Source organism: Hippichthys cyanospilos, chromosome 5, assembly GCF_059441005.1.
Source record: "Hippichthys cyanospilos isolate Australia breed blue-spotted pipefish chromosome 5, RoL_Hcya_1.0, whole genome shotgun sequence".
Taxonomy (NCBI): Eukaryota; Metazoa; Chordata; class Actinopteri; order Syngnathiformes; family Syngnathidae; genus Hippichthys; species Hippichthys cyanospilos.
In genome coordinates this window covers 1,228,622-1,255,850 of record NC_142373.1, presented here as the reverse complement: position 1 = coordinate 1,255,850, position 27,229 = coordinate 1,228,622, and the positions used below count along the sequence as shown (strand labels likewise).

General features: G+C 40.1%; 2 protein-coding genes across 3 annotated transcripts in view; both read right to left on the bottom strand.

Moving 5' to 3' along the window:
- The window catches only part of LOC148423108 (nyctalopin-like), a 6,842-nt gene extending 2,220 nt beyond the window's left edge, over positions 1–4,622 (bottom strand). Inside the window, exons 1-5 of one of the 2 annotated variants that reach the window (XM_088415567.1) lie at positions 4,484–4,622; positions 4,314–4,378; positions 2,446–2,732; positions 2,194–2,283; positions 1,979–2,100 (exon numbers count right to left, since the gene is read on the bottom strand). In XM_088415567.1, coding sequence (XP_088271693.1) covers positions 1,979–2,100; positions 2,194–2,283; positions 2,446–2,732; positions 4,314–4,335 — 521 coding nt within the window. In that variant the 5' untranslated portion in view covers positions 4,336–4,378; positions 4,484–4,622. Of the gene's footprint in view, positions 1–1,978; positions 2,284–2,445; positions 2,733–4,313; positions 4,379–4,483 lie in introns of both variants that reach the window. The other variant, XM_088415566.1, reaches the window with a different exon arrangement.
- Positions 4,623–7,136: 2,514 nt separating this feature from the next.
- LOC148423107 (putative ATP-dependent RNA helicase Pl10) lies at positions 7,137–27,229 on the bottom strand. Its single transcript, XM_088416070.1, has 18 exons — positions 26,928–27,229; positions 26,185–26,236; positions 25,454–25,501; positions 18,370–18,477; positions 17,962–18,097; positions 16,392–16,496; positions 16,204–16,303; positions 15,995–16,130; positions 15,808–15,905; positions 15,630–15,728; positions 15,357–15,517; positions 15,099–15,243; positions 13,864–14,008; positions 13,343–13,524; positions 13,134–13,251; positions 12,427–12,580; positions 10,547–10,668; positions 7,137–10,099 (listed from the first exon to the last, which is right to left on the bottom strand). Exons 1-18 carry the CDS (start codon positions 26,970–26,972, stop codon positions 10,014–10,016), a joined length of 2,040 nt encoding a protein of 679 aa, XP_088272196.1. The 5' UTR covers positions 26,973–27,229; the 3' UTR covers positions 7,137–10,013.

Below are 27,229 nucleotides of genomic sequence, written 5' to 3'. Positions count from 1 at the left end.
CTAACAAAAAGTAAACCCAAACCCTAAGTTGGCATTCAATCGATAAAAGTCTGGACTGCAAATACCTCAGTGTGCAGGAACACAAAGCCATTTGTGTTTTCTCAAAAGATTGGCTTCCTTTACAATTTCTGGTCGTTTCAACACATTTTTTTTTCCAATGGATGGATGTAGATGGATTGCTGCAATTTATCTTATTCATAATACTTTATGCCTTATGTTCTTTCAAGTGTGGAGACTACTGAAAAGAGTGAATTTCCTTAACAGGGTGTGAACTGATGAACCAATGGATGGAAATGCTTTTAATTATTTTGTAAGTCACCTGCACGATTTCTCAGGTCAATACTGAGAACACAGTGTGTTTTTTCCAAAACCATCCTTGTGGTTAGAATGAATTTAAAACATTATTTTTTTGTTATGATCAGGCCATTTTCAATAAAACATACATGGTTAATGTAACTGCATGATGTAAATACTGATTCCAATTCTTAAATGTTCATATTTTTACTAATACATCAGGTTGAAGCAAGAAGTTTCTACTATTTGCAGCATTGCTTTTTTTTTCTTCATACATCTTTATAATGTGAAAGAAAAGTAAAATTGAAATTCTTATCCCAACCAAAAATGAATCAAAGTGAATTGTGAATCAAGGTGGGTCCCAACTCATTCAAAAAATCCTGGAAATCTGAATCAACAACCTTCTCTATCAAAGACAGCACGATTTAAGTGGTTGTAGATATGGATGTTTTTACTGGTTGTGCTTTACAAACGAAGATGAGTTCGGATAGTACTTGGGAAATACATAACTTAAACCCCAACCCGACTTACCCAAAGCTACCCTCATCCTGACTCCAAACTCAACACAAACCCTAACCTTAAACCCAATCTCTAACCATTAGAATAATTCTAAACTGAGTAAAATATAGAATAGAACAGAATGCCTTTATTGTCATTGTATAGGTCAGGGGTCTGCAACCTGCGGCCCCGAAGCCGCAACGTGGCTGTTTCATCCTTATGTTGCGGTCCGTGCTTTGGGAAAATATATAATGCTTGCTTCAGATCGACTACGTGGACAGCGTAACAAGCGACGCATTTGAATTGCAGTCAATAAAATATGTGTGATTAGGTGATAGGGCGACATCAATAGGACATGTGGTTTTGGTGCCATGGAACACTGAACATGACGAAAGACACCAATCGGTTTGGGTAAAAACAGATCATGAAATTGTAGGACGGTCTTCCAGATTAATTGCACGCATTTTCAAAGTAAAGTATAACTCATAATTAAAAACTAAAGCGCTTGAAGAATTCTTAACATAAGTGCCATCTTAATGGCCCTGCATGTGAACAAAGATGGACTCAAACGTTGGGTTATTCTGCTATTCCTTTTCTTGTAACCAAGACTGTAACAACATTGGCTAACACAAACACCACTGTAAGCAAAATGACAAACGGCAAAAGTAATCAGGAAATATAGCAGATATTTCAAAATAAGATAACACAGGTAAGTAAACAATACAAACTTGAGCGCTTCATGAATTATTTACACTGAACAAATCTCATCTTAATGGCCCTGTTTGTAAATACGGATAAATTCAGACGTTGGTTGGGTCTGCTTGCTTCTGTTAATAAAATAATGTGGTAAAACCATGGCTAACAAAAGCTGCTGTAAGCAACTCATCTGGCTGCTAACACCGCAACCGATTCCGTCCGCTTCCACCCTCCCACTCACCCCATGACCATATTTATCATAAGGAATACAATAATTGCGATAATCCGCAACCCTGCGATAACCCTAAACCCAACCCCAACAACCATCAAGAGGACATCCTAGCCTACACAACCGGGAGTGGAAAAACAGGCCAAATTTGGGTCTAGGATTTCCAACCCTACTATACCAAAGTCAACACCGTTGCTGAAGTTATTCCAACAGTCGGCCATCCCAACCATGACATGGTCCCATTCCAGGCCAGAGACTTACTTGAGGCTGCCCAGACCCAGCAGTGAGTTGTAGGCCACCGCCTCAATCTTGCTCCTCTCCAGGTAGATGTGGGTCAGGTTTTCCATGCCCCGGATGGCGCCGGGGATTCTGCGGAACTTGTTCTGGAAGCAGAGCAGCTCCTTGAGCGCCGTCTGCTCGATGAAGATCCGGTCCGGGATGTTGAAGAGATTGCAGTCGGACAGGTCGAGGCGCACCAGTTTCTTGAGGCCTGTGAAGGTCCGCGTGTGAAGGTAACTGATGTACTCATTGTGTGCCATTTTCAATTCCACCAAGTTGGCAAGACCCTGAGGAAGAAAAGGTTTGGATGTTCACTACACAGGCAAAATATAAGAGAAGATGCTGTGACCACTAGGAAAGAGAAATTAAGGAGGAAATAACAAGAATCACTTTTTTTTTTCTCATCCTCGACTGACGTTTCTCAAGATTAGGAACAAAGTCAGTCTGACCTTGAAGGCTCCAGGGGTGATGAACGAGATGTTGTTGTGGTCCAGCGAGAGGGACTTGAGGGACGGCAGAGTACCAAAGGCTCGTTCGGACAGGAATTTGAGTCGGTTCTTGTCCAGGTTGATGGCCGAGGCCTCGCAGGGAAACTCTTTGGGCAGCTCGGCGAGGCCGGAGCGGTCGCACAGCACGCTGCAGCTCTTCTCTTGAGTGCAAGAACAGGATGGGGGACAAGCTCGAGCGCATGCCCAGCGCGCCAGCGCCGTCGGGGGCAGCAGGCACAACATGGAAACTGAGGATGACACCAGCCAAATCCAGATCATTAGGAGCAAATATCTTTGGGCTGCTTTAAAATGGACAACGGGCCACAAATGTCCCCTGAGCCATACTTTGGGAAATTGTAGTATATGCTGCAGTATTTTGTTTGTGGAATGGCATGACCCTCAAAGCAGTTTGTTTTTTACCTACGTTTGATTGACAGTTATGCAGTCCCAAAAAGTCCATTGATACAATGATGGTGATTATGAAAAAGAAACATCTGAGTAGAGATAAGCCGCACAACGCTAACTATTGCCACTGTCTGTATCTGCTGGGATTTTACCCTGTTTCTCCTCTTAGTTTAGTCATCCTCTATGGGTGGAGGCAAACAATCTAGATCAGGGGTCTCTTTCATCCTTATGTTGTGACTCTCTGTGGTTTGGGAAAATAAATAATGCTTGGCTGAGATCGACTGTGGACGCCGTAACAAGCGACGCATTTAAAAATGCAATCAATGACGTTTGCGTGATCGGGTGATAGGGCGACATCTCTAGGACGTGTTTGGTGCGACGAGACTAAAATGTGACCTGAGACAGCCAATCAGTTTCGGGAAGGTAAAAACAGGAAACGGAAATTATAGCGCTTCCCTCCGGATTAAAAGCACACATTTTCAGAGTAAGATATGACTGAACATTGAAGAATTCTTAAAACAAAATAAGTGTCACCTTAAAGGGACAGTGTGTATGCAAGAGTATCCAACAGTATGTTTTAAATATAATCATCGGTCTAGTTATCATTAAATTATATTACATCGGGGGTGGCACTTCTCCGGAGGCGGCCATGTTTGTTATAGCTACGGACAAGGGTAAATGCAGCACCTGCAGCACCTCCTGCTGTCTGTACTGAAAAACGACCTAAATCTTACACACTATCCCTTTAATGCGCCTGCGTGTGAGCAAGGATGCACTCAAACGTTGGGTCGGTCTGCTCGTTCTTTTCTTGAAACCAAGAAGGTACCAACCTTTGTTACCACGGGCAGCGCTATGAGCTCAATGACTAATGGAGAATGTAAACAGAAAATACAGTGTGGCCTTCCAGATTAAGAGCAGATTTAAAAAATAAGATAACTCAGGTAAGTAAATGATACAAACTGGAGCTCTTGAAAAATTCTTAACACAGAATAAATCTCATTTTAATGCCCGTTTCTGAACACGGATGGATTCAGACGTTGGTTCCGTCTGTTTGTTTCTGTAAATGAAAGTAATGTGTTACAACCTTGGTTAACAAAGGCTGCTGTAAGCAACTAGTTAATGCCCAACTGATTACACCCTCCCACTCGCCCCATTACCATAATGATCCTAATAGTATGTTTGTTATATATATATATATATATATATATATATATATATATATATATATATATATATATATATATATATATATATATATATATATATATATATATATATATATATATATATATATATATCATAGTGTCTGAAAATTGTCCTGAAGTTTGCCCTTACAAAGTCTACCATGCAATTCAAACAAAGCCTCAAATATATTTAGCGCACTATTGTTTAGAATATAAATTAATATACATATTTGAACTGACCAGTAAAAGCGATGAATGTCATTACTGTCGAATGTCATCAGGGAGATGTCAGGATTAAGGCAGCTCTGAAAAGACATGGGGGGGGGGAAAACAACTATCATGTAGACTGACCAACAAAAATGGTATCAGAATGACATTAGGAAGGATTTCAAGTCATACAGAGGAGCTACCTGTAGACCTTTCCTGACGGTTTTGTCCATGCGTAGAATAATTACAAAAATGATGAAAAGTCACCATCCAAACAAACATCAATGGATCCATGCTGAGCATCCAATGTGCATCCCCAGCTTGTTCTGCTGCCAGCCTCAATGTCAATATCTCAGTAAAAGTCTTTCAGCATTTGAGCCTCCCTCTCTCCTGCAAAGTGTGTTTGATCGCGCGCACGCAGACACACACACACACACACACACACTCACACACACACACACGCACACACGCAGAGCAAAAAGCCATCTCTTAATGGCAGGCAAATCCCCTGGATGTTCTGATGCATGGAGATGGAGATGGGAGGTTGGCAGCGGGATTACCGAAGTAAAGCGAGCGAGACAGAGTGTTAACTTGGGAACACGTGCACACACGCATACACTCACACACATAACCACATGCGCGCTCACGCAAGCACACTCAATTTCCCCATGCACAAAACAAACGAAATGTTCCCGAAACAGGGGATGTTAGGGGCGGTGCCCACAACTCCAACAGACAATAATACATACATTATTATGTTATACCACAAGGGGCTCGGAGTTAGAAACCTAAAAGGTGCAGAAGAGGATGTAATGATGAGCCAAGCATTCCAGATACGGGAACCGATGAGAAAGACGATCAATAGTTCAAAACAATGAAGCGTGTGTGTTGAATTGTGTACTCTCATTGTACAGTGTTCTATATTTGAAATGTTGTGAGATGTTCATTTTCCCACATTGTCCGAAAATGTATCATAGTCGTGAAAGCGTTCATTTTGTTACGTGCAGAAACTTTACGGTTTTTTTTTAAAATGGCAGGCGCGAAAGAGCCGACAGGAAAAGTTGGCCTGCACATGTAATATTGTGACCAAGTGTGTGTACGATGTGTGTGCAATCTTGGTTTATAATTAATGTTCTTAACAATTATAATTTTGCTATTATGATTTAACTATTGTGTTCAACATATGTCATATGAGTAATCTTATATCCCCAACTTTCGAAATTACATTTGCAATTACAAAAATATTAAAATGAAAAAGCCATTTGACTTCCCTCATTTGGCCAATAGAACATATCTAGGATATGTTGTTTATTGTAGAACGTCATTAAACATAATCTCTCTTCCATAATTATTTGGATGACTTTGATGAGTTTATATTAAATTGTGAAAGAATTCATGACCCTTTAATAAATCAATTAATTCAACCAGTTTAATATATTTTAGAAAAAGGTAATAATTTTGAAATTTGTCAAACTACTTTTTGTGTCTACAATTGCTTTTTCAGGCATTTTATTTTATAATGCTGTTTTAGACTAAATAATTGGCAGCAAACCTGTTTGAGGAAATTGACTTACTGTGTTATCAGGAGGCAAACAATTTGCAATTTTTAATCTCCAAACTTCAGTACAGTTGAAAAGAAACACATATACATGTTGTCAAATTGAATCTGTTGGTGAATAAAAAGGGCACTTATGTCTATCTTAAATGATTTTTTTTTTTTTTAGTTTTATTTCCGCAAACACTTGCAATGGGGGTCCTTGGAAAATTTGCTTTCTAAAAGGGGTCCTTGATTACGAAAAGTTTGAGAACCACTGTCGTAGAGGGCCGTTATGATAATGAAAATCCTGTAACTGTGACGAATCACATACCGTGTCTAAGGGTATATGTGCATCAACTAAAAATCTAATTTTTACAGTATGTGATACCAAATATTATCTGAGCCAATTTTAATGGGTGTCACTGGCCATGCACAATCCAGAGTGTCACAGACGAAACCTGCCAAAAGTGGGGCAGGTATCGTGGAAAAGCAGCGGATGTACTCTTGTCAAACGTGGCGGGCTTTTGCTGCCTAAAAAATCTCCAGCAGGTGCAAAATTGCAAAAGCAAATGCAGGTCAACTGAGGGGGGATTACAGCTTTGAGCCCCCACTTTGCTCATGTTTCCCAGGGGAATAAACTAGACAAAATGGGACAAGGGCAGGACAGTTTTCATGCTATTTGGAGTAATTGCCTTTTTCCATGTTTCACTTTCAATCATCGCTCCCGTTTTCTGAGTTTGGTCATGGAACAGCCACAAGCCGAATTATATTTTAAGAGGTCAGCGGAACGCTCTGCTATACAGTAAAACATGAAGCCTGCAGTTAGCGCAGGTGTCAAAGTGGCTCTCTAGGGAGGCATCCCTGCATGTTTTCCATGTTACTCTTCCCAACACATCTGACTCAAATGATTAGCTTATCAAAATGAGCCTCATTTGAGAGGCATCGAAAACATGAAGCATTGCAGTCCTCAAGGACTGAAGTTTGACACCTAGCAGCTAGAGCACATCTTGTCATAAAGAATTGCTTCTGTATCCCAAATTTTTATGGACCCGACTGTATAAATGTTCCTTTCCCTCCGTTCCACCAGAATACACATGGGACTTATCCCACAACCCATTCCAACCCGCTTGGATTACTTTCTACTCCTTAAAGCGGTTGTCAGCAAGTACTGTATTTCTCGTCACCATCCCTTCTCAGATGTGTAACGCAAGTCCTGGATTAATCAAGGTTGAGGGAAAAAAATGCAGGGGATATTTGTTAAAAATAAATAAATGAAATAGTTTGAGTGTAGTGAAATAAGATCACAGACAAAAAAGCAATTACAAAGGAAATCTTTATATAATTTCTTCAAAAGAAACGAAGCCCATCCAATCAATACCAATTTGAACGTCTGTTGCCCCCTTTTAAAGGCAAGGGGCAGCATTGCTACAGGCATCTTTCACTCTCTTACTACAAACAGTAAACATGCTGGAATTTGCTTTCCAGAAACCTTTGCATTCAAACATATTTATTCTGATAAAATCATCCCAATGTGCAGCAGTTATTTCCCAAGCTGCGCATTAGCCTGGAAGCTAATACAGAAAGCAAAGTCTACATCTAAAGGGCTCTGCAGTTCTGCCATTTATGGCGGCAACACGGCCGGAAGCTTCCGCTCGACGCGTTTCACCTGCAGAACCTGAGAGCAGAAATATATAATGCAAATACAACAATGACAATAAACCACATGTTCGTTTCTTTTAGGATTGCCATGTGCCAGACATTCACTGGAGAAAAAGAATCGGACCAAATCAAGTTATTATGCACACAGTAGGAGAATCAGAACACTTCAACATTTAAGAAATAAGATTTGCTCTTTGACAGTTTGATACCAAACCTTGGCATGTTTTAGTTTCTTTTTATTCAATTTAATCTAATTTACGTTTTTGTTTTCTGAGACCAAATAGGGAGAATTTCAAGAAATCAGATGACTGGCCCTGCAGAGGCCCTGAAAACAGCTGTGGATTTTATTATCAAGTAGGTACCGAGTCCGATGTATTTTGAACATTAAAAAGCTCACACTACCTGGAATATAGAAATTTCACGCATACAGGTGACATTCAACATTCAAGTGCCAGTGTTTTTTTTTTTTTTTTGTACTGTCTTTTGGTCAAGTTTTCTGAAACTTTCAAAGAATCACTTTGAGGCTTACAAAAATAAATATTTGTCAAAAATGCTTAATAAATTACACAAAAACTAGCAGCAAAAGTAGAATCTAGAAATCTGTGCAAATGGCTAAATTCCCCACCCATCGACTGCTAAATCCCCTCTGGTCCCAAATAAATCCTGGTTTTTAACATTGAGAACCCATCCCACTTTGTAAACAAGCTGCGTTTTTCTGTGTTTTGTTTTTAAGCCCCCCCCTCCCCTCTTGCCCAATTCCTCACACACTGCATTTGGAAGCCTAAGGACACATTAGCCAGACATCTACCGGTATATAAAACTCTGGATGTGCAATAAAAATAATGTTAGTAAAACTCGATGGGCACAAACATATGCACGCACGCGCACACACGAGGGTCTTGACGCGGCAAAATCAAGTAGCACCATTCGGCCTCGGCTTCTCAAAACGATCAGTGCATCTGATTTAATTCGCATTAACATTGTCTATTAAAAAAGGAAAAAAAAAAAAAAAAAAAAGGAAAAAAAAAACATTTTCAAGGCACAATGCACCTGATTAAGAATCCGAGCATGGGCACACGTGCTGATGTGTGACCGTGCAGACAGTACTTTAAATCACCCCCCGCCCCACCCTTGCTGTGGGGACAAGAAGCCCAACCCCCATCCAGTGGTTACACCAACGACTACTGCATCCTGTTCACCTAAGCCCCATCTCCTCATTCTCCTCGGGTTGAATCATTAAACCTCAGAAATCTTTTAAAGCAGGGGTAGGGAACCTTTTTCTTGTCTGAAAAGCCGGCAGAAAGCGATTGAACTATTGGTTTCCTTCCTCACCGTTGCCCCAATCGGATGTCCAACCCCTGCTTCAAAAGCAGCCCCCCAAATCGCAGCTTGAAAAAGTGAAAATGTTTGTTAAGCCTGCAACTCCATGACCTTTCACCTTGACCAAAAAACAACACCTGCACATGTGGACCATCACGGTGCAAGATGGGGTCGACGCTGCAGTATATGCATCCCCATGATGCGGTGGTCCTTTTAATGCAGCCCACTTTCACAATTTACGCAGGCATATTTTTGTTTGGATGCAAACGCAAAACTATGAATTTTTTTTCTTTACAATTTTGTACATCGAAAATGCTTAAGAAAAAAAAAATGTGAACAAAACAACCGCCCACTTTCTGTAGCTAGCGCTCGGTAACATGGTAGCTGCCGTAACACTGTCAAGTCAATTGAAATAAGAAGGAAAACAAAATGGTGGCGTAACAAGTTCTTTGAAACATCAGCCATTGTTGGCACTGAACTGGATGACGTGCAATTAAGGGGCATGGTTCTTTTCAAGAAAGACCAAAAAGGAGCCAGTTCAGGATAGAGTGAGCAAAAAAGAAATTAAAATTAAGATAATTCAGAGCGGCACAGTGGGTCCGTCAGCTGTTTGGTAGAAAATTTGAAGTTCAAATGGAATCGTGACTTAAAGAGCCACAGCACCCCAGTTTTTTGTTTGTTTTTTTATTTATTTTTTTTTGCCAAGGTTTGATTATATATATGAGCTTTTTTTTCCCTCTTAATTTTAACCATTCGAATATTTGACACCAAACTATACAGTCATAACTAAAATTAGAGCTCTTGGCCGTTTTTCCATCTGGTGAAATAAGAACACAGATTTATCCTATTTCAATTCAGGCAGAGAACATTAATACACAAGTGATCCTCCTGTTGTTGGTTTGGCAATTTTGGGTGGATTTCTTCTCCCCAAAAATGCTTCTTCTAATGACTGTGCATATGTCAGCGTCCATCTTCAAACTCAGAGGTGCAACCACCGCTGCAATGCACATGCGTGTACACGTGCGGCTGCTGCCGACTTCCCTTAGCGTCACGCTGCGCTTTTGTGATTGTTTGGAGCGCCCGGCCGAGGACCAGGCTGGCTAACGTACTGTGTGTCTGTGAGGCTACACAGGGAGGGTTGTTGTGGTCTGGCGGTTTTTGATTTTAAACATGTGGTTTCCCATCAGGGTTGGCATGGCAACCTACTCCTTTGGCGACTAGTTGCCCCACCAGTCCACACTTCCCGAGTGGCTATAGTTTCCTCCGTATCCGTCGTTGCCGTAGAAGTTGCCTCCGAAGCCGCCTGGATGAGAAAGACCACGCAAACGTTAGATCAACTTCAACTAGGGAAAGCCGAATAGTCAAAACAAGGTGCATGATATTGAGCTAAAAAGAAAGAGCACTTCAACCTGAGTAAAAGGCTGAAAGATATTTGAAAAACGGATGAAGCATTCTAGAGAAATAGAGCCTTAAATGCGTGGCATTCGTGGGGAACACTTTTGAATTACAAATCAAGCAAGAAAGAAAAAAAAAAAAAAAAAAACATTTCCCTACGTTGTTTTACTTCTAAATAAAATGTGAGAAAAGCAATGTGGGCAACAGAATAGTTCCTTTAGGATTTTTTTTTTCTTCTTTGGGGGGTGATATGGGGTATTTTGGAAGCATGTGTCATTATTGCAGATTGCACGTTCCAATACTTTAAAATGAAAAAAAAAAATAAGGAAAGCCATGGACGAGGCACATGACGAACCTCCACCGAAGCCACGGCTCCCTCCGTGTCCACCGGAGCTTCGGCCAGTGCGATTGCCACCAAAGCCTCCAGATCCACCAGGTGTTTGTCGGTAGTCCCGGGCACCGAAACCACCAGAGAACCTACAATAGAACAGAGGTACAAAAGATAAACCATTATAAAATGAAAAGAGCTTTAGATTTAAAGCAGGCAAGAGAACACGGCGCAACTTGTTGCTAACAAACAAGCTCGTGGAGAATCGATAGCTAATCACCCTCTTGCTAGGTGGTGAGAAACTGCAGGAAGGATGCAATCTCTGTGTAGAAGTTTTCTTGTCTCCATGTCTTCCAATTTGTATACTGGCTTTCAGGGCTGTGTATCATTCTCATGAAGGTGAGAGGTGATCCTTTACGTTGTCACTTTACTGTGACGGAGAATTTACCTAAGCTAAGTATGCACGTCCCATTTGTTTGTTCATTGACGCGGCTTGGGCAGTCTGTCTGAGCTGCATATCGTTCTCGTGAATTAGATTGTTTGTCACTCGACAGCAGTGCTTCTTTTTTCCTCTCCCGCGTCGTCTCTTAACGGGCAACGCAGCCTGCAGTGGCAGCCTCCTCAAAAGGTGACTCATCTTGGTTTAAGCTTGACACGTTACGCGTGTTCAGCGCCTCTCCACACGGCAAAATGGCGCATTTTCTGGTGTCTGCACTGGCCAGATTTTCCGCAACGAGTACCTTCGGGAATTTAGCGCACGGAAGTGCCAGGCAGAAAACATGGCGAACTAACTATTGCTGAAGGGAGTTCGCAGGTAGATACTGTAAACAACTCCTGACGAGCATGCAAAAAGGTGAGGAGTCAGAGATATGTATATAGAAAAAACTGGAAAGAATTTCGAACATTTGAATCTACTTTTGTTGTTTGTATGCTCCACATACTGCCACCAGAATGGGAGAATATCAGGTGAGTGCGGGGGAAAACCGCACCGAGTATAAAGCGCAGCAAACGTGTCAAGAGTGGGACTTGATGACATCAGTGAAGTTGGTTTTCGCGGACGGTTTCAATTCCTCCTGAAAGGCGTTAAAATGACACGTTTGCATGACAAAAGCCTCTGCTTTTCTCACCCCCTAATATGTTGCACTGTCAATTGAGACCCATTTTGAAAAATTCAATTGGCAAGAAATTGGAATAAATTCAGTTTGAAATGACCAAAAATGACATTTTGACTGCTAAGTCCATATTCACTTCGAGTGATTCGGGTACATTTAGCAGCCTCCCATCAGCACCAGAGTGAAATGGCGTTGAGCTTCCCACCTGATTCCTAATATATACCTTGCTAGGTGTCAAATGAGGCCCATTTTGGAAAATCTGAATAAAATTTGAAAAAAAAATGGGTTTGGAATGACCAAAAATTACATTGTGACTGCTACGTCCATACTCAGAGTGATTCTGGAATTTTTGTAACTCCCCCCACAAAACTTTAAGGCAGTTGCAGGCATTGTAATAGGCCTATTATCGTGTGTGCTTGATTCGCTTCATTTTTTATTTTTATTGGTTTGCAACCAGCGTGTTAGTTAGCTGTGTTGCCCTATGTGCCAAGTTTGTGCCATAACTATTTACTTTTTAGTTTATTTTTTTTTGATGTATCAAGCCTTGTTTATATATACGGTTTAAAAAAAATGCAATAAAGACATATTTGACCAAACATGATGAATAATTGTGATTTGAATATTGACCAAAATAATTGTGACTATTATTTGACATAATCGTGCAGTCCTAATACATATATACATAGATCAAACGTTTAGAATCAGTATTTAATTATGTTCAAAGTCTCTGAATTCAAGCGCATAAATGTCCTGACATTTAGATTAAGCTATCGTTGTGCTACTGTCAGACCTTACCTCTTGGAGCGGCCGCGACTGCTGCTCTTGTGCTGGTGCTCATAGGCTAGGCTCTCCAGCCAGGAGGGTACCTCCTGCTTGGCCTCCACCAAAATGTCCAGCAAGTCTTTGGTTATGTTGCTGTTTTTGTCGTTAAAGAACGACGTGGCCAGACCTGTACGTAAACAAGCCAAAACAAATGTTAAGGAACGTGCGGTAGTCCCCCCCTCCCCAAAATCATTCTATTTATAATGTAGTAATCTCATCTTCGGAAACAAATATTTTCTTTTGTTCATTTCCATAAGTTATTCATTTGTTGCACGTACGGTTGAGTGTGTTTGAGTTCCCACATTTTAAGTGGTCAGTGGACACCTCGCCAGAGTGACTGAATGCACTTTAAGCAGGTGATTTTTCTTTTTCCTTGCCACACAGTTTTTTTGTACTATTAATACCCAACATTGCACAGCATCAGTGTTTCATGAGTATCCATCAGATATTTGAGCATTAAAAAAAAAAAAAAAAAAAAAAAAAAAAAAAAAAAAGAAGAAGAGGGCAAATACCAGTTTCAACCACCATCATGAGTACCGATATCTTAAAATAAGGTCTGGTCTCAGTCTGATAGCTGTGTCGGCACTCACCTATCCCATCTACAGTGTCATTTTTGCCAGCTAAAATTCACAGTCCTTAGTCCAACACGAGGATATGATAAACTGAAAATTAATTCGTACCAAGGTTGCCCACACGTCCCGTACGGCCAATACGGTGAACGTATTCTTCAATGTCACTGGGCAGGTCAAAGTTAATGACGTGCTTAACGTTGGAGATGTCCAAACCTCTGGCAGCCACCTGCCAAACAAAGATCACAATTTTGTAATCTAGTTGGCACTGATATATAGATATAAATATTTTTTTTTTTTCCCCCCAGTGGATTACTTACAGCCGTGGCCACCAAGATTGGGCAGCGTCCTGAGCGGAACTGGTGCAAAGCTTCCTCACGGTCTCTCTGGGACCGATCTCCGTGGATGCTTGTGCAGGCATAGCCCTCATGATAGAGGAAGTCCTCCAAAGCATCTGCTCCCTTCTTGGTCTCCACAAACACAAGAGTCAGAGAGTCCTTGCCTGTGAAGATGAAAAAAAAAAAGAAAGAAAGAAAGGCATTAGCTACATTCATCTTTGGTGCATTTCTGATGGAAAGGACACACTGGTAATAATCCTAATATGTTCTTCTTGGTCATGACAAACTAAATTCAAAATGATAAATTAGAAATCAGACAAACCTACAAACCATGGGTGACCGGGCTTTCTGCACAGTCGCCTGCCCCCAAAGTAAGCCTATACTGGTAACAAGCATTCAGACTTCATGATAACAGCCTTTCGAAACACTGAGCACACTTTGGTTGTGCATTTCGGCAAAAAAAAAAAAGAAGTCACAAACCAAAAAGGAAAAGGTTGTTTCACCTGTGGCATTGAGCAGGTCCAAGAGAAAGGACCTCTTATCAGTCTCTTCGACCCAGACCACCTTCTGAGTGATGTTTTCCGAGGTAGACCCAACGCGACCGACCGCCAGAAAAATGTAGTCCTCAAGGAAATCGCGTGCCAAGATCTAAACAAAAACGCACTAGTCATTAGGTGTTGCATTCTTTAAAGGGGTAATAGAACTAGGTAATTAGTTATAATTTTTTAATCAAAGGTTTTTGATTATGACCTCTCACAAAAATGAAAGAATTCATAGTCCAAGAAACAATTGTCAGAATGGCAAGTTCCTTTCCTGTCTAAGTCTCCAGAATGCATCAGTATTGTTTCTAACAAGCATGTGATGCATGTTACTTGTTTGACACCCCAGTAGGAATTTTTAGAACTGTTAAAACCTATGGATCATCTGGAGAGAAGATCAATGCTTCAGTACATACACCAACTGCAGGGATGGTGTTTCAGGCAGTACGTTTGTATTTAAAGTCAATATAGTTGGCGCAATGGGTGAGCAGTGGGACGCCAGGGTGAATATCTGCTCATTTTGCAGAAGTTGAATGAATAGATTTATTTTATTATTGCCTACCAAGTGACACCATTCCCTTATGCCAGTACATGTGAACGAAGCGGCTGGTTCCCTGTACAACCCCTGGGGTCAAATTCTGGTATTTTCGATACAGTGGTCCTTCGTTTTTCGCGGTTCATTGGGACCGGAATCACCACCGGTTTGGTAATTTAAGATTGAAGTAAATATGTATACTGCAGTACTTCCGCATCCATGGCAAGTGCATTTATAGTTACCTCGTCTGTCTGGCTTACAAGAAACAGTTACAGCACATCTCTCCTCAAAATAGCTCTCCCTCGCATCCATGATGCACGGAGGGTGCAATAGGCAAGGCGCGAAGTAGTGAGGACTGTATTACCATGAATAGGGCGCAACAACAGTTTGGCAACCATGTAAAAACTAGAGCAAAACTGAATAAATGTAAACTTTGGAGATTCGTTACATTTTCTTGTGTGATAAATATTTGTTTTTCACAATTCCCCACACACTGTCAGTGAATGCTGCGCCATTGTCACATTGAATGTGCTAGAAGCAGGTTTTCTTTTTCCTCGCTAAGCAACTTTGATTTAATTTTTTTTTAAATAAATGTCCGCGACAAAAACATATTAATTAATCAAATAGAAGACCAATTGGATGTCTAAGCCTACTTTATACAAACCTGGATCTCTTTAGGGAAAGTGGCACTAAACATCATGGTTTGACGGATGCCCTTATGCGGCATGGTGTCTTGTTCCACAATGCGTCTTATCTGTGGCTCAAAGCCCATGTCCAACATGCGATCAGCCTCATCCAGCACCAAGTAGCTACAGACATTAAGATGGGGTGGGGGAGGGGAAGAAAGAAAATCAACATCTTGCTTTAAGCACACATACCAATATTCCCTTCAGTTTAAAGTGCACATGGGTGTGATACTGACTTGCAGTAGTCGAGACCGATCTTGCCTCTCTCCATCATGTCTACCAGCCGGCCTGGAGTGGCAACCAGCAAGTGGCAGCCCCTCTCCAAGTCCCTGATTTGCTGGCCAATGTCGGCGCCACCATATACCACACACGGACGCACACGTGAGCGATAGGCAAACTAGAGTTGGACAAGGAAACACACTCAGTCATTTTTATTATTAAAAATACAGCTTTCCATTGTATCTCATTAATTATTAGAGCTATAGACAGTGTTATGCTTATGAGCTCACCTTTCTAGCCTCATCATAGATCTGCAGTGCCAGCTCTCTGGTAGGTGCAAGGACGAGGGAGATTGGGTATTGTTTGCGCCGGCCATATCTTCCATTCTCCTATTGGGTTCATACATGCCTCATTACATTGAATCTATATCACTCAAAGCTGAGCGGAGAGCTTTTCTACACAAGTTACCTGTCCACTATTCTTGGCCGCCTGCAAAGCATCTCCTGGTCCATCTGTATAGATCTGACTCAACACAGGGAGCAGGAAAGCAGCAGTCTTTCCAGACCCTAATATAAACCACATAGCAAAAGATAACATTCAAAACTGTGTTGTATGATCCGGTGATTTTTGCATGTATGAGATTAACAAATATTACCAGTCTGGGCACAGGCCATGAGATCTCTCTTGGACTTGATAATGGGAATGGCATGCTTCTGGACCGGAGTGGGGCGTGTGTAGCGACTCAAGGTGATGTTGCCCATGATGATCTCGCCCATGTCCACATCATGAAACTAAACCAAAATAATTCAGTCAGTTGTGCAATAAACATGAATGGGTCCACAGAACGGGCAGCGACAAACTCACACTTTCAATGTGGGGAGGGCAGTTGCTTCCAGTGGCCTCCACGGGAATATCATCATACTTCTCAAAATTAATCCCTGTGTTGCTGCCGGAGAAGAGCTCACTAGAGGATGAGATTAAGTTCATGTGGAAGATGAGCACAGATCCATCTTAACGGGCAGGCTGTTTAAAGTTACATTTGTGTAGCTTACTGTTCTAGACGCTCATTGGGAGCAGTAGGCTTGGACCAATCCTCGTCTCTGGATTCCTCCGTCCAACGGCTGTTTCCACCACCAGAAAAGCCACCACGTTCGTACCTAAATAGGGATGGGCAAAATGTTTAGGATAAGGTTAGGCACCAATCACCATAAATCAAGTTGAACCCTGACTATAATTCCTGTTCGTCCGTAATTGTTTATATATTAAAACGTCGGTGTTAAATTTTGATTCCTAGTTATCTGGGTGAAAGAAGAACACACGATGGAAGACCATGCGTGCCTGCACGGCCCCTCTTTGCTGTGCCTACACAGCCCCTCTCTACTGCAGCTCCAGACCAAAAGTGAGAATCAGCTAAGTATATTTAAGTGTAAAGAATAATAAGCAATGAGTCATAGTATGGCGTGGTCTGATATGAGATTCTGACGGTATGATAACCATGAGCAAAGATATCACAGTATTAAAATTATAGCTTTTTCCCCATTGAACACAATTTTACTTTTAAAATAAATATAAAATATTTGGTGCATTCAGAAATATGAATAATGTTAGTACAGATAATTAAATGAACGAACAAATAAATAAATAAATAACTGAACTGAATGTTTTTTAATTGTTCCCAGTACCCTATTACAGGAAAGCTACACTGTAACGTGTTACCATGAATGTCCACTGGGAGGCACACTAGATTTATAGAAAAATCTTATAAAATGATATTGTTTCAAAATAACTTTGAATGCTTATCACATGTGACCCTTCAAATTGCACCTAAAGGCAAATTTATTTCACCAGCTTGGGCATAAATTTGTGCTTATGGTCAAAACTGAGCACGTACGTTTGCCTTTATGATGTGTCGTTTAAACAGACATCTCGGAAGTTCCAAAAAGGGACTGATGGCGTGTTAAACATCACTTGATTTCAAGTGGTAAACCTTCGTCCAATCTAATTTCTGTGTATTAATTGGCTTAGAAACGCAACTGTTTGATGCATTTCGACATGGTTATCAACCCATGCCTATTCAACACAAATGCATATTCTCAGCTAACATTTAGTTTACTGCATACACAACTGCAGCACACGTACATTCGTATATAGTTATATACAGTAGACTGCTCAGGTGATTACATTTTCTTGCCCTTCAAATGCAGTTGTCTGTCATGTATGATTTTTTTTCCACCCTAAAGAATAAAAACACTAGTTTAGCCCATCCATCAGACAATTGTAGCATGCTTTAACTGCTGCATTTGTGTTTTAAGGTTTTCAAAAAAAATAAAGCATTCATTATAATATAGTATTGGTTTACTACAAATTACAACTAGAAATTATTCTTTGAATAACTCATAGTAAATTCACAAACAGTAAAAAGTTAATGAAATGTAACATGCAGTCAGGCTTTTGTAAAGTGAAATGCACATTTTTTTTCCTTTGTTTGTTTGGTTCGTTTCCGTTTCCCGTGACATTTTAATGACTGATTGCACCGGTGAGGTTGCCTGGTTCTACTTAGGCCAGAAGAGATTTAAGGAGTAGAATAAATTTTAATGAATGTAATTAAAACTAGGATCTCACCTTCCCCTTGAGCCTGCTCCACGATCATTAAAGAAGGCAGACTTGGACCTGTCGTTTCGTCCTCCAAAGCTGTTGAAGGCGTTGTCTCTGGACTGCCCACCCCAGTTGCCATCCTTGTTCTCATAACCACCAAATCCTAGAAGGGAGCAAAAAAAAAAATAATAAAAAAAAAATAAAAATAAAAAACCCCTATCAGTATCCTTGTTCAGGGATTTCAGTTTAGCTGGAGGTACCCAATTATTGCTCAAGTATCCCTAAATAGCTTTGGCTTAAATTTTAATTTATCTATTAATCAGTAATAGTACCTAATGGCCTACATATGTGACTACAGGGAGCCATGTTCTAAACCAAGACAGGGTTTCCCCACCACTACTGTAGCAATGACTAATTAACATGAGCCACACCCACCTCTATCATGACGAGGGGGTCCACGACCTCCAAAACCCCCGTTTGAGCGATTGTCGTGGTAGCCGTTTACAAATCCGTTGCTGCGACCACCATCCCATCCAGACGAATCTTAAAAGGAATTTACAAAACAAAATGCATCAGTCAGCAAAAAATAACCTACATGCACGTTGCCCACTACTTTAAATTTGCAATAAATAAATAAATAAAAACTAACAATGAGCCCATTTCTAATTAAATATTAAATTATTGAAGGATGGCAGGAATTAAAGAAAACTTGTGGAATTTACATAGTTTAAATCAAGCAGGGAAAAAAGTGACCCGTCTACAGATGCAAATATCGACAGAAATCATAAAAATCTACCATGTTTCTTACGTCCCCATTTATTCTGAACATAAACTCTAATGAATGCATAATTGCCTCCTTTCCTTGATTTTGTTTAAACAGCACAGATGTTGAAGGGATAACGTCAACTTGCCGTTACCCCCTAATCAGAAGTCGTATCAGAGCAGCACACAGTGCTCTCATTTGCCCTCACCCACGCATCTCAGGCGCATAATTTTTGATGGGGGACACATACTTTTAAATGAACGTGTGTCCCTTGGACGTTTAATTTTTTGGTATCAAAATATAAATCATCATCCATCTACTCTATTCAACAAAACTTGACGTTCAACAAACATTTTTGACAACTTCATCATCCGATGTGTGTGTGTGTGTGTGTGTGAGTAATTGACTGTATGAGCCCCTAATTTTCGAAAATGGCGACAATCAACAAAAGGAGGAAAGTTGAGCTGCAGTGTGACGCAGTGAGGTGCGGTCAGCACCAGCAGCTTTATGTCGCCAACTTTTACTGAAAGCTGGATAAAGACAAGTTTCCGAGAGATTCGAGCATTTGGTAAGAAAATGTTCGGGTCGACTTATTTTTGTGAGAAGACATTCTCGGTTAACTCGGTGAACTCAAATAAGAACCGTGTGAGGACACGGCTATCGAACTCTCACTTACAAGACATCTTGCGCATCCATACTACTGCCATAGAGCCACACCTGGCCTTTGTCTTGCACTCCAGATCTCAGCTTCACCCATCACACTCATGCGGACCAGTCATTTTTCATTTACGCTAAATCTGAAAATTTTTTTTTTTTGGTTTTCACTCCAGAATAATAACCATTTAAAAATCCAATCAACATTTATAGTTACGAAATTCATATTTTAAGTGAGCCCCGCACTTATGATGGTTACTTGTTCATTTTTCTGTTATTGTGTTTAAAAACTCTAAATATTAAACTGCCATGGTGAGATATTTTTTATGTTTCAAATGTAATCTGCACCTAAGAGTACAATTACTTCTGTTCAACTGTTACAAAAAAGTTAGTGTTAAAAAAGTGAAGTGAATATTCAATTTCAATATTTAATGTCAATTCATTTTTGTTATGCATGTTTCAAATGAACCAAAACACATGCTTAAGATACCTGAAATTAAAATAAAAAAGCAAATGTTTAACACAGAACCGCTCGCTGAAATGTATTTAAATTAATTGCTGTTATATGTAAAGGACGCCTGCCAAGGTTGGCCCCCTACATTTTTAACACACCAAATCTGGCCCACTTTGCAAAAAGTTTGGACACCCCTGCTCTACTTGATATTCTATGTTTTATTTTGAAGCATAGCCAGACTTCCTTTACAAGCAGACGTGTTGCCGGACACATTTCACTGGGGCACATGCTAGTGTCGTAACTGCTGCAGTAGCTAGAGCATATGCTACTTCAGTAAAAATGTCATCAATAAAAACACATTTACTTCAGAGAGCACATGCTGCATACTACTTAGTATAGTAATTCATTGATACTGTATTCACTCAACATAAAAATTGTACACATGGCCAATTAATATGCTAATTGTCACGTGCCACGTCAAGTGGAAGATCGCAAAAAGTCTACGTTTCTCTTTTTGTTCATCATTTTTAGTCAAGTTTATCATTTTGTCGACTTTAATGAGTGTAAATTTGAGATGGATATCAGCAAGTTATTCACCCGCAGCAGCGAGGAATGAGGGAGGTAAACGAACCTAGGCAACACACAGTAAGTGTCTTAAGTTCACGGTAAGTTAGCTAACGTTATTCTTTGTGTCAAGACAACCATATCCAATTGCTGTACGAGCTGTCGGGGGTATTTGCATTACTATAGTAATTCAATGCTTCTGCATTAATTCTACACTAACAATCCACACATGGCTAAATAATCTTTTTTTTTTTCATCTGTAGCTGCATGAAACACAATGTTGCTTGTGGTCGGTTGGCTGCAAAGTGCAAAGATAATTTTGAGAACCCATCATTGAGCGTATGTTAGTTGACGGCAAACATACGGTCCACATTTTGTCCCGCAAACAGAATTCAAACTAGCCCACGAGATAATTTAGTGAAGTACAAAAATGAGCCGAATTTTTTTAATAAATGAAAAGCTTGAAATGTTTTATGATTGATAGTGATGCTGTACTTGCTTTATTTTGGACAGTATTAAAAATGAATAATACATTTGAAGTTTTTGTTTTAAAGTTATATGAATGTATACCATGATTTTGTTGGTCTGGCCCTCTTAGCAAGCTTAAAGAAGTTTGACACTCCTGCTCTGGATGGTCCAGTGCTTCTCAAAACCTCTACCTTCAGGAGGAAAAACATTTTTCCTATCAAGTTGTGGGCCATATACATATATTTACTTTGACATTCCTTTATCTGTTGGTGCTCATAACTTGTAAATGTACATGGAACCTTGGACTTAATTTGACCTTTTTACCGCGCAAATTTTGTGAGTCAAACATTTGTCGGGGCCTATAGTTTTTAGTATTGTGAGTCCCGGGGACCAAACAGTTTTCAGATATAAAATGAGCACAGAGTACAATCTTTTCACAAGGCATTTAGGGCGCAGCACAGTCGTCAAACAGATTCTATGTGTATGTGATAAGGGGGGGGGGGGGGGGGGGGGAATATGCGTTGCTGGGCAGCACAAAATGACACGCAAGTTGCATTATTCAATTTGTAACAAAATGTATTAACTCACACCAATGATAGAATCTGAAGTCAGGGCTATCTCAGATTGTTTACTAAGTGGAAGCACTGCAAATTTTCACACACCAAAACAGCCCAAAACATACAAACGTGTATGCACAGTCGATGCAGTGCAAACATCTAAATAGGGTTGAAGGATTTGTTTTAGGGTTGAAATCATGATCTTAAGTCATTTCTTGCTATATTATACTTTTAATAAATCTCACAAAAGACCCGCCACCCACACATAGCCTCTTTTGTGTTGCATTATTGACAATACAATGTACAGTATATAGTATAGACAATACACATTATATCATGTAATTATCTGCTATGTTTGTAAATACTACTGTACATAGGGAATACTGGATTAAAACTTGATTAGGGAAAATCATTAGTTGAATCATGCCCCCAAATGAATATTTCCGGAACAGTGGTAACATCAAGAGCAGCTGTAATCCTTCAACCAAGCAAGTGAAATGATTGCAAAGACTTCCACCCAACTGCTTCTGCTGACTGCAGTCACTTGTTTCTCACACATGTTTACACAGACACAAAACATGTGCCCAAATACTGCTGCACCAGAAAGCCATTTGGACACTTGATCTTTACAGCAGGGTGTAAGCAAGCTGCCATAGTCAGTGGATCAAACAAATTCCTGAAGACACATTTGCATTTTTATTGCGGATCCTACCATACGCTTTACCAACAGCAAACTTGAGTCGATGAAAAGTCCCACAAAACACGACGTGGTATGCAAATTGTTTGTTTGAGTGCACGGTACAATTATGCAGAACAGTAATTAAGAGTATTTCATCTTACTATGCAGTCTACTATTCACGTTTTTTTCACCTTTTTTGCTTTGTTCTCAGACATTCTGATAAGTAACGCCAAAAAACTGTATACCGTGGAACCTCAATTGACAAGTCATGTTCACGGCCATATAAAAAGAGCCAACTCCTTGCACATTTTTTAATTACACAATGGTATTATTAGATTACTTTTTCGGCACCAGATACTCCTGCCACGCTAATGAGGATAAGCAGCTATAGAAAACTGGATGGATATTGCACAAGTAACACAATCACAAATCCAGTGCAAACACATTTTAACCAGTAGATGCTAACATTAATAATTTCACTTGATATCTGAAGTACAGCCCTCGTTTTTCCAAATGTTCCCCCCCAACTTGCAAATTGATAGTAACATTTCTGTGCCAACAGCCAAGGCGCAACAGTTTTGGGAAGGTAGAGGCATAACTTCTCGTCAAGGAAATTTAACTGATCAGAAATAACAACAACCTTGAAGTGAGGCTAACTCCCATCACATGATTAATTATAATGCAATATATAATAAATAGAAACAATACACATGCTTGTGTTCAAACTTTTAAATTAAGTTAAACCAGAACTAAAATGGACCAAGATTAAAGTTTAATTCAGCACAAAATCCAATAAAAGCTGTAAGTCAATGTTCTTTTAATTTGTCAAGCCACGATAAGAATTATTAAAAGCAGAGTATGGCATAGCGAAAGTTACGTGTGATGACAGCAATCTTTGTCTAAATCTTGATTGTAATGAAAAATGAGCCCAAACAATGTCTAAAGCAGGGGACACCAACTCCTGTACTTGAGAGCACCTGTCCAGCATGTTTATGGTGCAACCTCCACCAATGCATCAGATTCAAAAGATCAGCCCACCAGGGGGCTCGACAAAAGCTGGATATTTATCCTGATTATTTAAATCAGGTGGATCAGAGGGGGATTGCATCAGAAACATGGTAAATAGGTACCCCCGAGGACTGGAGTTGGTGACCCCTGGGGGCTTTTTGTTGTATTAGTTTAAAAAAAAAAGCCACAAGTGATGCAGTGCAATAATTTATCGAAAGGCACCAGCACCATGCTTCTGTGGTTTTTGGCAAAAAACACCCACTGTAGAGTCAAGAGGGCATGCCAGGGCGTACCACATGTATTTCGCCAGCCCCCGCTGCAGGCATGGTAAAGGGCAACCTCTTGAGAGGCCAGTCTTGGGTAACCTGAGCAAATGTAGGGAAGGAGGCTATAAAAAGACTCACGTGGAGTGACCGACTCACGCAAAATGAGCGGGTGAGGCCTTGACTCAGTACTAATAGTTACCAATTTCTGGGTCATCCCATCCTGATGCAGAGTTATTTCTTTGGGAACTTGTGAAACACCGCAAGTGACAAATGGTCTTGATGGTACAGCGGCATGACTCGGAGTTCAACCAAATTTTCAGGGAAAATGCTCCCAAGGCAACAAGCTTTGGTATTTTTTCAGTATTGATTGACACGGAAGATAAGTATTGAGGAAGGTAAGCAACTGTGACTGATGCAGGAAATTGCAGCCAACCAAATGATAGTTTAAGATTGAGTCTGGTTGCTCAGAACATCAAACTATTATCAATTTCATACACAAGATTTTAGCCCTTTACTAGGCACGGCGGTCGTTTTCAGCTGATAGACTGAACAGGCAAAACGTCCGAAAGAGTCTTGAACAGCCACTGCTTAAATTCTAACGTGCGCCTAAATTTCTTTAAAATCCTGAAAATTCTTGCCTGTTAAGGACTTAAAAATAGAAAAGCGTGTGCCTAATAAAGGCCGCGCTTGCCCGTTTAGCCTCTGTATCCCATTAAAGGGTTAATGTAAACACAATTAACAAGTTGACCAATGTCAACAGTTGAACTGGCCAAGAGCTTTATTTAGTTTTGAACAGGAATAATTTAAACATAAGAAATAACAATAGCTGTTAGATTCATCCACACTTTCACAAAGCTCCTAAATGCAAATTCTGGTTTGCCGAGCGCTTAATGCATGATTGCCATGAAAATGACCATGTGTGGTTTTGAATCCCATGGAGACTAGTGTATTCTTGAAATGGTGTGTAGTTTTACATTAATACTGTATACCATGGTTAAATATGCATGATATGTAATTAGAATTTATGAATTACAAATTTAAATAAGTATTAAAAACCATTCACAGAGTAGATATTAACAATGATTATTGGTATTTTTGTTTAATTATATATGTGACTAGAGCCTACCCATATGGGTTTCAATGGTTTTGGTTTAATTCATTCATTCAATACATGGTTTAAGTGTGTTCCAATTCGGAGGTACCACGGTATTGATCAGGGGTGGGCGGGTTAGGGTGTGCTTTCATACTATATGGTTTCAGTATGTTCCACTGTACAGATTTTTTTTTTTTTAGGGGGGGGGGGGGGGGGGGGGGGGTAACCATCTACACATTACATAAATGCATTATTGCCTAGTCATGATGAACTGTAGCCTTCAAGCATCCAAGCAGCACAGCGCATTTGTTGAACCCATGGTTGAAATAGAAGTGGGGTACCCATCTTAGTCTAACCTTGTCCCGCCCCTTCACACTGACTTTGCTATGGCTAATTCATGCACGTGGAAATGCAGATTTGCCCTCAGCAAAAGCAGAGAAGGGACTTACAGAGATTTACTGGTGCCACTGAATAACCGCACTGTCTAGCAGCGGAATAAGCATTTCCTGCTGTGGAATAAGAACACAGTAAGGGGAAAAAAAGAAACGAAGAAATTGTCAAGCGTGTTACACAAGATGATTTCAAGGATCTATTCAAGTGTAAAATATTGCAAATCGATTTTTCCTCGCACACTATGTGTCAAAGGCTGACATTGCAGCCGGGGAAAGTAAACTAAACAAATGAGCATGTTTGGCACAAATATTGAATGTAATCAGAATGGGCAGTAGAGGGCATAACTTTTATGTCAACTCGATTTTGTAGTTCATAAATACAACTATCCTCAAAATTGAATGATGTGATACACTTTCACGCTGTGTACTGTAAAAAAAAATTATTTTACTGTACTCTCAGTCGTTAAAGTAGACCCAATGAAATTTGTTGAAAAAGATTGACTATACGCTTCATTCCGTTTTCCTTTGCTTGGTTCCCTTCACAACAATCTTGGGAACTTGAAAACAAGGAAAACAAAAAAGGTGATGATGGTGTTCCTGAAGGCTACATTGAAAACTCACCAGATTTGGGACCATCTTTGTTCCTCAAATGAGGTGGAATGTAACGTCCTGCAGACAGGAAAGTAAACATTTCAGTCTAAAAAGTTTGGTCAGTAACGGTTAAAGAGCACTTCACAGGAATGACAAAATTCTAATAACTAGCTGTTGCATTAAAAAGAAATCATCTGTATTTTTATTGCACAACTTGTGCAATGTGTTCAATACGTTCAACTTCCAAATAAATGGCTTTTCGTGTAAAACAAACAATAGAAATAAAGGATTTTTCTCAATAATTTAAAATGTTCTTTGGACAAACCATATTGACAAACTATATTGTTTAAAGGGACAGTGTGTAAGATTCATTAAAAAAAGAATAAATGATTGTAAATTTCAAAAACTTGCAAATGAGTGTGTTCTTAATGACAAAGAGTATGTTTTAAATATTATCACAGGTTTGGTTATCATTAAATTATATTACCTGGGGGGTGGCACTTCAGCCATGTTAGTGATAGCTACGAACAATGGTAAATGCAACACCTAGCACCTCCTGCTGTCCGTACTGAAAAACGCTCTATATTTTACACACTATCCCTTTAAAGTGATCAATCGAGAACTACTATACAAATTTAGTCATGGTGGGATCCCTGCATACCACACAAGTCACATTCTTCAAATGTGAAAAATCACTGCAGCTCAGGCGCACTTCAATAAAAGACAGAAAAAAATCCATTCAAGATTAAACAAATACTTACTGCCAGTTCCTCCGCCTTGTCCCTCAACAGAGTTCAAGTCTAGGGCAGCAAGCTACAAAGAAAAAGACACAAATATGAAATTTTAACGAAGCGTTGTGTTGAAACAAACCCTTTGTAACGTTGTGGGCAGAACAGAAGACACAATGTTCAATTATTTAATTCATGATGCGACAGAGACGTAGCTATAGGATACTCGTCCAGGGGTATTAGGGGACATCCATCAAACCAGGAAATGCTCCGAACAAATTAAAAAAACTGCGACAAGTCTTTCGGAATTTACTGTCGACACTATTAACGCGCCAATCGCGATTGTTAGTATCTTAAGTCTGGCTAGTATGCGTGCCTTCTAAACCCGCTGCCAACGGTTCATTTTTTTCTGCGCCACGTTTCAGGTTGAGAAGGCCCAATAGTAGCCAACCTGCTAAACCGGCCGGTAAACGATTTTAATTGACGATAGACGGAATGTGAACACTTGACATCGTGAGAAAAAAAATGTTTAAGAATAGCCAGCCAACCTAGTCAGTTAAAAAGTAGCAGTCGTGAGAAGAAGTAACTTGGGCGGATTGTTAGGAGGCATCCGCCATCGCAATCTTCCCTAAGAAGCGAAATCGTCGCCTCCATTTTGCTAGTCATGTTAGCGCTAACTCGAGCTAACATCGCGGCTCGACACCAGACGCGCTTGACGGCAAACCGCGACATTTTAACACAAAAAGTCGGAAGTAAACAACGGAAAAAAGACTCACCTGCTGATCTAGACCGTGTGGATTATCAACGACCACATGACTCATAACTAGAGAGTAGATGGGGATTATTTTCTGAGGAGAAAGGTTTTTTTTTCTTTGTTAGCGCGACCGGGCTAGACAGCAAGTTTGTTTCCTCTTCTGTTTAGACAAAACGAGAACAAAACAGGTTTAAAGAGCTGACGAGACAAAGACGTCCACTTAAAAATAAATAAAACGCCGGCACTTATGTTAATCTTAAACTTAAGTTTCGAAAAGAAGCGGCCGCTGTTGCTGCTGTCGGCGGGGTTGACCGTGCTGGAATG

Coding starts and splice junctions, on each gene's coding strand:
- LOC148423107 (XM_088416070.1), bottom strand. CDS start 26,972: ATGAGTCATGTGGTCGTTGATAATCCACACGGTCTAGATCAGCAG. Junction 25,502..26,184: donor ACAAGGCGGAGGAACTGGCA/GTAAGTATTTGT, acceptor TCCTGTCTGCAG/GACGTTACATTCCACCTCAT. Junction 10,100..10,546: donor GAGCCGTGGCTTCGGTGGAG/GTTCGTCATGTG, acceptor TTTCTCATCCAG/GCGGCTTCGGAGGCAACTTC.